At 35.0% G+C, this 15,076-nt stretch overlaps 2 protein-coding genes across 4 annotated transcripts; one reads left to right on the forward strand and one right to left on the reverse strand.

Moving 5' to 3' along the window:
• Window positions 1–3,112: 3,112 nt before the first annotated feature.
• On the forward strand, window positions 3,113–5,458 carry LOC114762546 (probable L-type lectin-domain containing receptor kinase VII.2). The gene has a single exon (XM_028952038.1). The coding sequence runs from the start codon at window positions 3,179–3,181 to the stop codon at window positions 5,273–5,275; it is 2,097 nt and encodes a 698-aa protein (XP_028807871.1). The 5' UTR covers window positions 3,113–3,178; the 3' UTR covers window positions 5,276–5,458.
• Window positions 5,459–6,907: 1,449 nt separating this feature from the next.
• On the reverse strand, window positions 6,908–12,851 carry LOC114762526 (probable serine/threonine-protein kinase At1g54610). 3 transcript variants are annotated; one of them, XM_028952016.1, is made up of 9 exons: window positions 12,630–12,849; window positions 11,803–12,550; window positions 10,954–11,238; window positions 10,554–10,871; window positions 9,342–9,569; window positions 8,764–8,864; window positions 8,454–8,568; window positions 7,488–7,952; window positions 6,908–7,333 (listed from the first exon to the last, which is right to left on the reverse strand). In XM_028952016.1, the coding sequence occupies exons 2-9, from the start codon at window positions 12,214–12,216 to the stop codon at window positions 7,163–7,165; spliced, it is 2,097 nt and encodes a 698-aa protein (XP_028807849.1). In that variant the 5' UTR covers window positions 12,217–12,550; window positions 12,630–12,849; the 3' UTR covers window positions 6,908–7,162. The 3 variants fall into 3 exon arrangements, with proteins under 3 accessions (XP_028807849.1, XP_028807850.1, XP_028807851.1); XM_028952017.1 differs by having other exon boundaries at window positions 11,803–12,309; window positions 12,393–12,849; XM_028952018.1 differs by having other exon boundaries at window positions 7,488–7,949; window positions 11,803–12,851.
• Window positions 12,852–15,076: the final 2,225 nt, after the last annotated feature.

The following is a 15,076-nucleotide window of genomic DNA, read 5'->3' on the forward strand; positions in this document are numbered from 1 at the left end:
CTTTTGTGTTTTTTCCCCCCATTATTTTCTTTTTTATGTTGTGCTTGTGTGAAATTGCTAATATAGAGGACATTACTGCAATCAACTAGGGATGTCCGCATTGTCTGCTTAGTGCTTAGTTTGTTTTTGGTTTTCTTATGCAATCCTCATAGTTTCGTGTTCGCTGCCAAACATTCTAACGTGCAGTTTGAAATTCTGCTCTTGCCCAATATTTTAGCCATCAAACTCAAATGGGCTATCGCCTTTGACAATTTTGTGTTAAAGTTCAATACTGCAAGTTTTTGAAAACCTAACACAGTATAATTTTTTTTTCCAAATAACTGATGATTATGTTGTTGACTTTTTTAAAAGTATTTTTATACTTTATAATCATTATCGTGAGTACAAAGAGGGGTAAAAAAAAGACTTAACGTTTTCATAGTGCAGTAGATTCTATAATGAAAGTGATTTCAAAAGAGAGGAGATCAGTCACATTAAAATTACCTTTTGTAAAGGTCTGCTTAGTATCCAAAAACTGCTCAAGGGGAGGGGAATGCAGAGTAAATGTCCTTTTTTTAAGACTTTGATTTTTGGTACTCGAAAGAAATATAAAAGAGTTTGATAATAAATCCCAGAAAACTTTCAGTTCAAGGTTAGTGGTAGTGGTTGAAATTAAAGGTCTTGTCACGGAATTTTCATACAGGAGATTGTTCTGATTATATACGATTTACTGTACTTTCTTATTTCTTATTTTCATTTTTTAAGGGTTGGATTCTTGCAACCAAACATGCTCTATAACTTTTTTTTTAAAAAAAAATTTATGCTATTTAAATACAATCATGCACATAAACATGTTAATTTTAGATTCAAGTTGCAGACCTTATTCAAGCTGGCATAAGGAGTGACTTTGCCATTAAAACAACCTTATTTTTCTTTTTATTTCTAACAACCATTAACATAACTTGCTACTGACTTTATTACCTTATTCAGTGACTAGGTTGTCAAGAGATTAATAACATATCACTATTTTTTTTAATTATAAGTTATTTCTACTCCAACCTCGTAAATCAAGAAATGCATTAATTTGATATTTTTTTCACATTTACTCTTATTAAATAAAAGCATAAAAAATGCGTTTTATGTTTTTTTTCACTGGGTAATTAATTTTTTTATTAAGTCAACAGAAATAAAATTAAAAAGAAGATTGTTAATTTGACTTATTTTAAAAAACAAATTTTTTGGGTACAAATCACCCATAATAACCAAAAGTGTGGCAGTGGAATTGACGGAACACTAGATTGCCGCTTACTTGGGTTGACTTGTCCCTCCTTCTTTTTTCTTTCACCGGCCCAATAGCCTCGCGCGATACCCCCATGTGCACGCTAAAGCGGGCTTTTAATGATGTCCGCACTTTTTTTTTCTTTCAAAAAAAGTATTATAAATATTTTAAAAATTAGTTAAGATAATTATTTATAAAAAATTATTATCTTTTTAAAAATAATCTTATTATTATCAGGACTAATTTAATTTTAAAAAAATAAATATAAAAAATAAACTGGATTAAAATTTTATAATCAATATTAAATTAAATTTTTAATTAATTCTAAAATTTAGAATACTTAGTAACATATCTCAATTTTTACGCAAGAAGAATTGTTTTAAATAATGATCAAATAAACTTACAAGTCCAGGTAAAAGCCTGTCCTTATCAATCCTTAGTTCACTCATGCAATACAACAAAAAGGGCAGTATCAGTCTCACCCGAAAGGGGGGGCATGAATACCTGCCACACACGCCTCCTTTGGTGGGATCTTCCTGCCCGTTTATCTAATTAATTAAATTTAAGTTTTTCAGAAAAAATCGTTATAGTAGTACTATGAATTGTAGATACCAATCTAAACCGGTGCAAATATGAAAAATCTTATTTACAAATTTCTACCTCCAGTTATTAATATGAGAGTTAGAAATACTCCTTTCTATCTTTATTGTCAGTTTCAAATAACTAGTTTATAGATAATGAACTGTTAGTTAAAATTAGTTAAAATCAATAAATAGATTAAAAATGCAGTTTTATTTCTAAATATGCTTTTATAATAAATGAGAAAAAAAAGAACAAGAATGTGTAGGAAAATGTGATAAGAGAGAGTATGATAAAGGGGAGAGAATAAATAATTAAAGCAAAATAAAAATATATATTAAATGTTAATACAAATCCTAAATTGGAATTTATAAAATGGAACTTGTAAATAGCACAGGAGGGAGTAACTGATCTGTGAATATTAAAAAAATTAATTATTTTTAATAAATAGGTACTGTGTTTTATAAAATATAATTGTTAATTATGTGTATTAGAATAATAATAATTCTTTAATATGCGCAATCAACATGAATACTATTTTGAAATAAATAAATAAATATAAAAGACAAAATAAATTGACATATTATATTTAGTACTTTGCTTCTTATAAATAGCATAGGAGGGAGTAACTAACTTGTGAATATTAAAAAAATTAGTTATTTTTAATAAATAGATATTGTGTTTTATAAAATATCATTGTTTATTATGTGTATTAGAATAATAATAATAATTCTTTAATACGCACAATCAACAAGAAAACTATTTTAAAATAAATAAATATAAAAGATAAAATAAATTGACATATTATATTTAATACTTTGCCTTTTATATTTAATAGGGAGTTAATATTAAAAATAACTAGTGAAATTTAAATGCTACGTTACAAAACTGAGATTTACGTAGTTGCAATCAGCCTGAATTATTTGATATTTGCAACTTATTTTTTAATGTTTTTTCAAAATTTAATTGTCATTTGAAACTTACTGGTCTCCTTTATAACACATTTTAAGGAGAATGCTTAGTCCTAATCAATTCAGGCCACCTCGCATTACTTGCAGCTGTATAAAGTGTCATTTTTCCTAATCACGAGGCCAACCACGTTGAAAAACAGCAGAGTTTTTAATTGCACCGAAGCCTTAAATATTTCCAACCACTCCTGAAAATCATTTCAATCTTCAACCATCAAAAGAAAAAGTTAGAACCCAAGATGCGTCGGTTCAGTTCAGTGCAGAGGCTATACTCCCACGAAACATACCCAAAGCCAAAAGCCTCCATTGAAATTGACTTGAATGTTCACTGAGTCATCATCTTCCTTCCCTTCTCTCCAAGTTCTTGCTTTTCATGGAAAAGCATTTCAAAATGACCTCACTTGCTCTTCTCTCTCTTATCACCCTTCTTCACTCGAAAACTACATGGAGCTCTGTGTCTGCAACTGAATTTGTCTACAACACAGACTTCAAATCTTCTAACATTTTCCTATGTGGAAACTCTTCTATTCAGTCATCTATTCTGGTTCTTAGTAATCGTAGTTTCTTCTCCATAAGCCGAGCTTTTTACCCTTACAAAATACCCACTAAAGCAGCTAACTCTTCTACTCCTCTTCCCTTTGCAACTTCCTTCATTTTCTCTATTGCTCCCATTAAACATTTTCTCACTGGTCATGGCTTTGCTTTCATATTCTCACCTACTAGGGGCTTAAACGGCACGACCTCATCTCAGTACATTGGCTTTTTGAACTTCACTAATGAAGGTAATCCTCAAAACCATGCTTTTGGAGTTGAGTTTGATGTCAGGAAAAATGTAGAATTCAATGACATAAACGACAATCATGTTGGCATAGACATAAACTCTCTTACTTCCTTTACTTCACATGATGCGGGTTACTGGGGTGGGGAAAATGATAAGGAATTCAAGAGGTTGAAGTTAAACAATGGAGTAAATTACCAGGTCTGGATTGAGTTTGTAGATTCACAGTTTAATGTCACAATGGCTCAAGCAGGAAGAAAAAGACCCAAAAAACCTCTGATTAGCAAAAAAATCAATCTTTCAGAGGTTTTTCTAGATCAAATGTATGTTGGGTTTTGTGCATCGACGGGTCTACTGATGGATACTACAAGAATCATGGGTTGGAGTTATAGTAATTCAAATTTTTCAATAGGTGATGCTTTGATCACAACCGATCTGCCTTCATTTGTGCATCAGAAAGGGTTTTTTTCTGGATCAAGAGCTCCTTTCATAGGCTTAGTTGTTGTCTGCATGATACTCATAGGCTGTGTGTCTCTGGGATGCTTCATTTTATGGAGAGGGATTGGCAAATCAGAGGAGGAAGATTTAGAAGAATGGGAGTTAGAGTATTGGCCCCATAGGATTACTTACCAAGAGATTATTGCAGCAACAAGTGGGTTCTCAGAAGAGAAGGTGATAGGAATAGGAGGGAATGGAAAAGTATATAAAGGGGTCTTGCAGGGAGTAGAAGTTGCAGTCAAGAGAATCTCTCATGAAACAGAATCAGGAATAAGAGAGTTCTTGGCTGAAATTTCAAGCTTGGGAAGACTGAAACACAGAAATCTGGTGAACTTCAGAGGTTGGTGCAAAAGAGAAAAGGGAAGTTTCATAATAGTCTATGACTACATGGAGAATGGTAGTTTAGATAAATGGATCTTTGAAAGTGAGGAAGGTAGAAAGTTGCTGACTTGGGAAGAGAGGATTCAAGTTCTAAAGAATGTAGCTTCTGGGATTCTATACCTGCATGAGGGTTGGGAAGTTAAGGTCTTGCATAGAGACATCAAATCCAGCAATGTTCTACTTGACAAAGATATGAATGCAAGACTGGGAGATTTCGGATTGGCTCGCATGCATGATCATCATGGGAAGATAGCAACCACAACAAAAGTGATTGGAACTATAGGGTACATAGCCCCAGAAGTGGTCAAGTCAGGAAGAGCATCAACACAAACTGATGTTTTTGGTTTTGGAATATTAGTCTTAGAGGTGGTTTGTGGCAGAAGACCAATTGAAGAAGGTAAGCCGGGGTTGCCTGAGTGGTTAATGTCCCTAATGGAGATTGATGAGTTACACTGTGCTCTTGATGAGAGGTTAAAGTCCAAAGGAGGATGTGACATTGAGGAGGTGGAAAGAATGCTTCGTTTGGGTTTGCTTTGTGCAAATTCTGATCCCAATGTTAGGCCTACAATGAGGCAAGTGGTTAATATGCTGGAAGGAGAATTTGAAGGCAATGAGACAGAACAGAACAGTAAGGGAGAGAATTTGCTTGAGAAAATAAAATCAGCAGCAATGTGGTCTGAAACTGCTCTCGCTTTTTGTAACACAAGACACCCAAGATTTGAGGACTTGATGTTCAGTTCTTATTCTAAAACTTCTGGAAGTAACTCATGTGCCATCCCTGACTCAGAGATCATCCTAGAAGAAGGGAGGTAGTTGTTCGGTTATGACAGCTTTTGGTTTATTCATTTTTCTTTTTGTAGAAAGTATTCTTAGATTAGATAGATTTGGTTTGCTAAAATTGATAAGCATATAGGACAAAAAAATCTCAACCGCGCAGTTTTGTCATTCTATATATCTGCGTTTAATCCATGCTCCATATATATATTTGGGAGCGCCTTCTTTGTTAGTGCTACTCATGAAATGGGCTTTTGGCTTCAATGGTGAAGTAAAATGGACAGATTTACAGTCTCCCGAAGAATTCATGGGTTGAAATATCATAGGGGAGTGTTTTAATGCAACTTAGCCCAAGTTGTGAGGAAATTTCATTAAAATTTGAAACTCAGAAGAAGCGATAATGCATAAAGGCTATCCTGCAGCAAACCCGTGTTTGGAACAATCTTTGAAGCCTCTATAACACACTTGGATTACCAAAGTAAGCGATGTAGAATCAAATGAATTAATCACACGAAAGTTTTGATTTTGAAGGAGTCACTTTTATTGCATATTGAAGTAAATGGGGTCTGAGTACTCTTCATTGTCCCTGTTAAATGCAAATAAAGCAGGCCGGTTTTTTGTGTGTGAAACCTGAAACCCAACAAAACAAAGCTTCCTTGGTCTAAAAATTAAAAAAAAAAAAATCTGCTGATGTGGGAAATATTTACGTTGCATGTGTGGAATGCCATATATTGCAAGGTTGAGATTTCGAGGACCCGTGTAAACCTTTTTTTTTCCCCCTTCCTTTTTTGTGAAAAGCCGTGTAAACTTTTGTTGCTTGACAAATTTACATCTCTTTATAAATTAGTTCTCTCTCTGTGCGCACGCCCGCATGTGTGCGTGCGTGTGCGTGTGCGTGCGGGTAAACCATGTCTGCCTTCAAACTCAAGATTTCTCCTAGTCTCACTAGAAGAAATCCAACCTGCTTTATTGCCTTTTTTTGGTCTGAGGGCTACCATGTTTATTTATGGCTCATTCGCTCTACTTAACTTACTGCGGTCTACTTCACAATTTCCGCGTAATGAGCAAGATGGTAAAGTTCTTGGCAAAAAGAAAAGATGTCTGAGTGGCCAAAAGTAAAATTCTACTTTGTAGTCATTGGCAAAAAACCATAAAAGGCTACTTTGAAGTCTTGCAAAATCTGCGCATAATGTCCTGAGGGGGCCTCCTCTTTCAGTCTCTTTTGTTAAAGCTTAAGACTTCAGAATAGTGGGTTACGTGTCGCATCTCGCAGATAGAAACATTGACGATACCTGGAAGGCTGGAACCATCCAATTATATCAAGTTTTAAGGTCAGTTAAACTGATCTGATGCAAACAAGATTCATCATCGTTAATCATTAATTTGTTAGTAAAGCTTGTTTTACCACATCATTTTTCTCCCGAGCTTCTTGCGCTAATCCTGAACCAAACATAAGAAAAGTTACTGCCCCCGACTTATTTCTAGTTGTTTAAAGTAGCAAGAGATTATTATGCTCATTGGAGAATGAGGAAAAAAAAGAACTAGTCTCCATTATTACCTTTATCAATGCACCTCTCTTCCTACCTAGCGAATGGTAACAAATATTACAGCGATCTTTTGGCATTGAGAGGATGTAAAGTAATTTTCTCAGAACTTCTGCAAATTGATAGCTATGGAGGAAGCATCAAAGATCTTATGGTGCTTCAAAAAATTGGCTTGTTGCGTATGTATACGAAAAATATGAGTAGAGGAAGTAGCATCAATGTCTTCTTATAGATGCCTTCAGTTTACGTAGTTAAATATTACAGTAAAGCACTCTGCTACATAATGTAGGCATATATATATATATATATGTATATATATAGTCATTAAATTATATATTCTGCTGCACAATTGGCAACAAGTGAATAACTAACTAATTGGAGCCTACTTTCTCAAAGCACGAATTTTCCCACCTCTTGACTTGTCAATTCGTGCTCGTCTTGAAAATTCTTGGATCTTTCGATCATGCTCTTTAAGCATCTGATCCATGTTGTTTGCAGAAGCTAGCAATGGACCAGAGAGATAGATCTTGTTTTCCATGTAGCCACGGCCTCCCTGAAAATCCCAGGAAAATTTATGAATTTAGGGATAATGGAAGCAATACAAGAAAAGAACAAAACAAAAGCGGCATTAGATACACAATCACGGCCTTCACTGCCAAAAATTGACCAAGTAAATCAAATAAAACAAGAAATGAATGAAGACCAACCGGAGTCAATTCTTGAGTGGAGCCTCTTGCATTTTCTACTTGACCGAGATCCGCAATTCGTGGTGACTGGCGTTTCCTATCATGCCTTCTTGACTCTGATACATTATTTGACTCCACGGATTTTTTAACTTCAATTGTTTTTCTAGGCAGCATGGAAATTGGTTTTTCCTCCTGATCTTCGGATGATGAAGTCCTCGAGGCAACTAAGCCAGATAGTTTGGCCAAGTTGACTCTGTTCGAACCAAGAGGCCCTTCATCAAATTCCTTTCCACCCCTTGCTAATTGAACACCCGGAACCAGTGGACCTGAATGTGAAGGCCTCTTATAAAGATGCCCACTGAAATTATTTTCCATTTCTTTAACATGTGACTGTTTTTGGGGGGGATAAACCAAAAATCCAGAAACAGGTTCTCTGTGGGGGTTAAACACTTCACTTCGGCTCTTTGAATTGGAACGTTGTCCCTGCTGCATCAAATAAGAATCCGATAAATTGAGAATCAGAAAGACACATATAAAAGCATGAACATAACAGGTGCGTAATTCGTAGTTGTAATGCACATCTACATGTTAAGGTAGAAGCACGTCCAAGCAATAGGCACGAGTAATACAAAGCCACACCTCTCTGCTTTCTTACAACTATGGTCTACGTCCCTCTGAGAGAATTTTTTAGGGTGGAAAAAAAAAAAAAAAACCCACTCAGAAGATTCCGATCCCCAATGATTTAGATTTGGCGACACAAACACAGGATCACTAGAACAGGGTAGGTCTCGCTCGAAGAAAAGCAAAGGCATAAAAAATCGTTGCTGATGCACACAAATCTGCCGGCCTTTTTTTCTAGTTTATTTATTCCAATTTCAACTGTATGCTTTACGTGTAAACTTTAGTATAACACAATATCCTCATGAAATTTAGTTTCAGCTAGGAAAAACCAATGGAAAGTTAGGATTAGAAAGTACTTTAGATTACCTGCGTTGATATACGGGGGTCAACATATTGCTTTGATGAAACAGTTAACCCAGGTTCCTTTTCTTTTCTAACTCCTGAGCCAACTTTCTGCTCCCTTCCTCCCATAGCTCCTTGCCTGAGACGATGAATAAATATATCTAATTATTAATAATTATTAATAGTATGCTTAAATAACAAGAAAGCCCCTTATTCACCAATATGAATTTATCAAGCAGTTCAAAAGGCAAACAGCTCGAATACTAGTTTGCTGAAACAAAATAAATCTCTCAGTTTCTTCCTCAATTTAAGAGAATTACTGAATAGCAAGTACCTTCTGGCTTCTTCATCCCGTAATTTGGAATCAATCTCTTTGCTGGGAGGATACTTTGGTAAACTTGATGGATCACAAGCAAAGGGCTCAGTAGTGAAGAACTAGCAATAAAGGAAAAATATCAATGACGAGAATTAAGGCATTGCAGGAGAGACACAGCTACTTTCTACTTCCCAATATAGCAATATGGTGACAATATATATCTTGATTTAACTATTTCTTTGTATGTTACAAACAAAGCTCTCTTTAAGTTCCAACTTCATGATTTTTATCTGCCCATGTCTTAAAAATGATAAAGGTGATATTTAATCAACAGGTCACTGGGGAACTGATAAGCAACCCAGCAATTGGTGAAGATTAATATGAAAAGATTATATAGCTGAGAAAATAAAGGAAGGAAAATGAGGACAAAAATACAAAATAGGAGAACAAAACAAAAAAGAGTTTTGCCGCTCAGGTACACATTAAGATGAGAAGTTACTCAGTGCCACTTGGATCATTCAGCAATAGGACAGCTCAGTCTCAAGTCTCAACAGACTATACATTTAAAGGTTATACAGGAAACATAGCCGGCATACCTCACTTTTTAGGGCACCTGCTGCGGTCCCTCGTTGTGCAGGATCTACAGAAAGTAGTGTCTCTATGAGCCTCACTGAAGCAGATGGATATTCTTTAAATGTTTCTGCAATACACCGTCTGTACCGATGTGGAGGCCTGAATACTGCAGCATGTGGCAATCGTTGTTTAAGCCAATAGTCCTCAGATGGTGATCCACAAAGCTTGAAAATCCTGTGCAGTTGCTCAACCTACGTGGAACTAAATTGAATTACATATAACTACATTAACATACAATATCAATTTGAGAAATTGGAACCATCTGTTTACTCCAGTATGCATGAGGTTGGAATTGTGCATCAGAAAGTGGAAACCACTTGTGACTTCACTGTAAATTTGAATGTGGACAGAACGGGGAAAAAAGACAAGGAGATAACCTCATAGGGTCCCACAACCCTTGAAAACCTACAGCAGAAGTAGGAAGAGGGCCAGGACTGCAGAAGGGAGTAGTTGTGGGGCGACAGGGGAAACCGAGAGGATATGGAAATGTGAGATCAGAAGGTTTTGAAGTAGTGGGTGGAAAAGTCAACAGGGGAGTGGGTGTGGCAGAACAACTACTGCATGTACCAGCCACTAAATAGTAGATAGGCAGTTATTTGCTTTCTTCATGTTATATTCTTTAATTAATACGTTTAATCTTCAGGCACAGAAAAAATCCCAATCCTTTTATGGTATAAATAGGTAGAAGCTAATAGAGGTAGGGTAAGATTTTGAGTTGTTTATGCAATTGGAGGTTCTCTTTTCTGGATTACTAAAGTATGATGTGTTGCAGATCTTTCCACCTACTGCTCTAACAATATTCTTAGTTTTATTAGTTTTGAGTTAAGATACTTGCTCACAATATCTAGTAAAGATTCTTTCCTTTCACTTTAGCTATATTAGATCCTATCATAACGCACCAACAAAAAGTGACCGCTACTATTTTACCCAAATAGTATACAGGAATGAATTAATTTCCGCTATGTATTTGCACTTCATATGTAATTTTTCATTCATAAATAATGATTATGCTCAAAATTTTCAAGGCTTCAAGCATTCTCATCTGACCTCTTTGAGTAAAATCAACAGAAATCCTATATAACATGCATTCAATGCATTAACGAAGTCTAATGATCAGTAGGGAAGGCATTCATAGGTTGGTATTAAATGATGAAACTGGATTGTTAATATCATACCTCAGTTTTTCCTGGCAATATAGGCCTGCCAGTATATAGTTCCCCAAGTATGCAACCAGTGCTCCACAAATCTACCGCAACTCCATAATGAGATGCTCCAAGTAAAAGTTCCGGTGGTCTATACCAGAGAGTAACTACTCGACTGGTTAATGGAACACTATGATTGGGATCAAAGAAACTTGCCAACCCAAAATCTGCAATTTTTAAGATGCCATTGTTGTCAATGAGAAGGTTTGAGCCCTTTATGTCACGGTGGAGGACACCACGACTATGACAATGATCCAATCCACTAAGAAGTTGTTGCATGTAGCACTTGACCTGATAAGAAACGCTACTTCAGACCTTTTCACATCAAAATGAAGAAGACAGAAAGCAAATATCAAAAGGAATTCATCATTACCTGTGGTTCAGAAAACTTAATGCCAGGACGTGATGCTAGTCCAGAAAGGTCATGCTCCATATACTCAAAAATGAGGTACAAGCTGCGAGAGGTCTGAGATGTTATCAAGCCTTCCAACTTGATAATATTTGGATGGTCGAGTCTGCGTAGAAGGAGGATTTCCCTTGCCATAAACTTTACACTCTCAGGATCAAGATTATCAAACCGAACTCTCTTCAAAGCAACAATCTTTTGATGAGTCAAATCACGTGCTTTATAAACAGTACTGTAAGTTCCTTGTCCAATCTGTAAGGTCAGATGTCATCGCATGGCTTGTTAAAGAAACAAACAGAGCATCATCTCCATATAAAAGAAACTCACGTTGCAATAAGACATAACTAGAACAGCCCAACTGGTATTCTCTTTCTGTACGAAATAATGAAAAATAACCTTTTCAGGGACTCCCCAACATCACAAACAATAGCAAACCGAATTTCTATGCAGTATCTGGTCTCCCAGTTTTTGAAATCAAATTCTCCTAAAGTACCTTGCGTTCTTTCCTAAGAAATAGAGGTAACGTGCTCTATGTTTCATGAATTAAACATCCGCATGACTGCTTGTATTAATCATCTTGATGTGTTATCTTCCGTCAATGCAAATATTAGCCTATTTATATGCATAACAAGAAACCGGTTCCAGCTATAAATTTCCACCACATCTAACTATAACGTCAAAAGAGGAGTTTCTATGACATGGTAATGAGTACAGAATTTTGGCAAGTGCATTCACAGCGTTGTTGGAATTACATATCATAGAAGTGTGATTCAAAACGTAGACCGAGTAAACAAGGCTAGATAGTTAGTAACTTACTTTATTTAACTTCTCAAAAGTATTGGCGCTCCGAGGTATCCATCCCTTGATAGCTTCACCAGCCACAGAAGAAAGCCAATTCGGCCATCCTGCTGCAACCTGCTCTCCTTCTGCAGCCTTTGGAACCTTTCCAAGACCGGGATTGTTAAGGACAGTTAATTCAGGCTTCTCTATTTCCTTATTCCCCATTCGATCATCATACAACTGAAATGAGCCATTGGTTTTCTTGTCAATCAATGAAATCTTCACATCATTTCCAACTAATTTATCAGTTGCCCAAACACCCTCATTTCTTTTGGAGGAATTCAACCTTGAAACACGCAGCTCTGACCCTCTCTTGCTAGATAATGATTTCCTCGTCAAGTCTTCTCGGCTGTCTTCCACAGCTGATGTCTTGGAACATATGCAGCCCATGTTGCGCTTAGCTAATTTTAATTTATAACTATTTCACGCTTCAAAAGCAAAGCTCAGGTGCTCACAAGCTAAAGTTTCTGCTTCGATCAACTCCTTCATAACGATTCATGCGCAGTTACAAACCAATTCTATTTGTCCAAAAGGAAAAAATTGAACTTGTGCCCATAGGCTCATACCCATATTATGTTATAACCATCTGTCAAAGCACTGACCATGAATCCAAAAACTCAAGCTTTATCCAACTCTTTGAAATCTTCAAACTGACCAAATTCTAAGGTCACTGACTTCAATCAAACACGCAACTCTCCAATAACCCGGCACAAAGAGCGGCAAACTTGGAAGATAAAAACCTTCTGAAAAATAAAAAGTAAATAGAGGAAAGCAATGTATGGGATTGTGGCGATTGAATATACCTCGCAGTAGAGCTTCAAATTGAGCGTAAGGAAAGGGATAGATCAGAAGCGTAATAACAAAGAAGTTGGGGGGTATGGCTTTAAGAACAGCAGAAAAGTCCAACGCGTATTCATGAAATTAAAAGAGCATTATAGTCTCGTAGACGGCTTTTGCCGGCTGGGCTCGGTCAAAAGGCTCCACTTTCTTTCTTTCTCTTATCAAATTTCCAATTTTTATACTGTGTATGACTCCCCATCCTGCTTCCTCTTTCCGTCGTTGAAACGATTGGCGTCGGCTTTGCGTTCCAGGCAGGTAGTTGAGTTCTGTTTCTCATTTTTAATTCTGTATTAAACGCGTTTTTAAAAATTATTTAATAATTAAATAATACTATTTTCTCTCTCTTCCGTCTTCACTAGGAACAAAATTTGGCTGTTCATCTCTCTCTCCTTTAGATTATAGTAAACAATACATATCGATTTGAATTTGTTAAATTATTTTCTGTGCGGGTTTTTTCATAAAATTGCCACACAAAAAAGTCAGATGCATGGTATATTAAGGTTTCTCATTCTTTTTTTCTATTTGTTTGAATCATACTCAGAAAAGTTACATTTAATGTTTTTTAAAATCAAATTTTTGGCCATGATTTTAAAAAAATAAAATTAGATCTCCAAATATATAAAAGAAGACACACACATGATCGCTTAGGATGCTAAAAAAATTGGTCTGATAAATTTTTTTAATTAATTGTGGGATTTTTTTTAACTGGAATTTTTTATTCCTGGCGAGCAAGATCAGGATGTGACCCGGAAATAAATGAAATTAAATTACGTATAATTTTGTAGTCGTGGCAAAATGCTTTGACCAAACGGCACTCTTATCTGATGAGAAGTTTCTTCTTCTTCTTTTGTTTTTTTTGGTTTGTAATAAAAATCATAATTTGAACACGCAGTCCACGTAACAACTCAATAAAGATGATTAGTTCAAATTTCAAAGATGGAAAGCGAAATACTCCTACATAATAACAACCATGAGGTGCTAGCCATAAATCTGGAGTGGGTATTAAAATTGAATAGTACAGATGCAATATTTTTTATTTTTTAAATATATTTTTAATAATCTTTTTAGTTTTAATAGGTAGAATTACAAATAAAATAAAGGTTAAAGGAAAGCATTCTCTTACACTCATCTAACATAATTTTTTTAATAACAATACAGGGAAACATTTTAAATGGAGCAAAAATACAATAGGATAAATCGCAGAAAAAAGATCACTAAAATTAAAAAATTACACACAAAGATCTGTTCATAAAAATTGTTGTCAAAACACATACTAATATTGTAACGAGTCCCTATTTGTAATTTTTCTACTTCAGCAGTTTTTTTTTTTTTTGCAATTTTTCCACTACAATATCTCCTGTCTAAACATATTATTGCTCACTTGAGTGTGATGGGACTTACTTGACGTTCAAACGTTATAAAATAACAGATGTTAGCTAAGCTATACCATAATTTTGCTCCATTTAAAAATGTTTATCTGTATTGTTACATAATTAAAGAAATTTTATGATATCGGATGCACATGGCAAAATAATAATAAGTAGTAAATTTGCGCCTTAATTTTTAATTAAAAAAACAACATTTAACTATTTTTTTTAAAAAACGTAAAATAGTTCAGACTATGCAGATTTTGTCTGATCTATATATGTTCGGAAGTGAAACTTTTATAATTTTTAAAACAAAACAATTCCCATATTATTTTAGTTTGAACCACGGTTGGATTAAACACTGCAACAGGTTTGCAAATGCTCATCATATTTTATGATGATAAGGTTGCAAATGAATACCTAATCTCCAGAACCCAAAAAGGAAAAGTAAAAGGATCCAATGTGCTTATTAAAAACAAAAAGGCAGGCACAAAAAAGAGATATACCTCTCCCAATACCCATATTATATCTTTTAAAAGCTTCCTCGTGTCATCACCAACGGTTGTCATCATCGTCGTTGAAACTTGAGCTTCATTTGCAAAAAGCAACAAACATTCTACATTTTGCTCTGACCTTTTCTACATATATATAAAGATAAAGATGAGATAGAGTTTGTCGTAGGAAGTTGCATTGTTATTCATTATAAACAGTGGAAAGGAACCCCTCATTAAACAAATGAATACAATGCTTTTTTTAATTTATTTAACATCATTTTTTTTAAGTTTGAAAATAGAACACGTTAGGTAGGGCCACCATGATGTCGCAAATTGCAAACCACGATACTTCGCCCCCTCACGACTTTGTATAAAAAACTTTTAGTTTGAATTCAAACATGAACAATAATAAAGACGACATTTTAGTTATGGTTTATCCAATAGAATTTTATATATATGTGAGGTTATGTCATTTTTTCCTCACGAAAGATTTTTAAAACATGGTCTTATCTGGATGATATAATTTGATGAGTTGAAGAGATTACAGAA

Source organism: Neltuma alba, unplaced genomic scaffold, assembly GCF_004799145.2.
Source record: "Neltuma alba isolate B1F8T4 unplaced genomic scaffold, ASM479914v2 tig00011218_pilon, whole genome shotgun sequence".
Lineage (NCBI taxonomy): Eukaryota > Viridiplantae > Streptophyta > Magnoliopsida > Fabales > Fabaceae > Neltuma > Neltuma alba.

Coding starts and splice junctions, on each gene's coding strand:
- LOC114762546 (XM_028952038.1), top strand. CDS start 3,179: ATGGAAAAGCATTTCAAAATGACCTCACTTGCTCTTCTCTCTCTTATC.
- LOC114762526 (XM_028952016.1), bottom strand. CDS start 12,216: ATGGGCTGCATATGTTCCAAGACATCAGCTGTGGAAGACAGCCGAGAA. Junction 8,865..9,341: donor CAGGTGCCCTAAAAAGTGAG/GTATGCCGGCTA, acceptor CTTTATTGCTAG/TTCTTCACTACTGAGCCCTT. Junction 7,953..8,453: donor ACCCCCGTATATCAACGCAG/GTAATCTAAAGT, acceptor TATTTGATGCAG/CAGGGACAACGTTCCAATTC.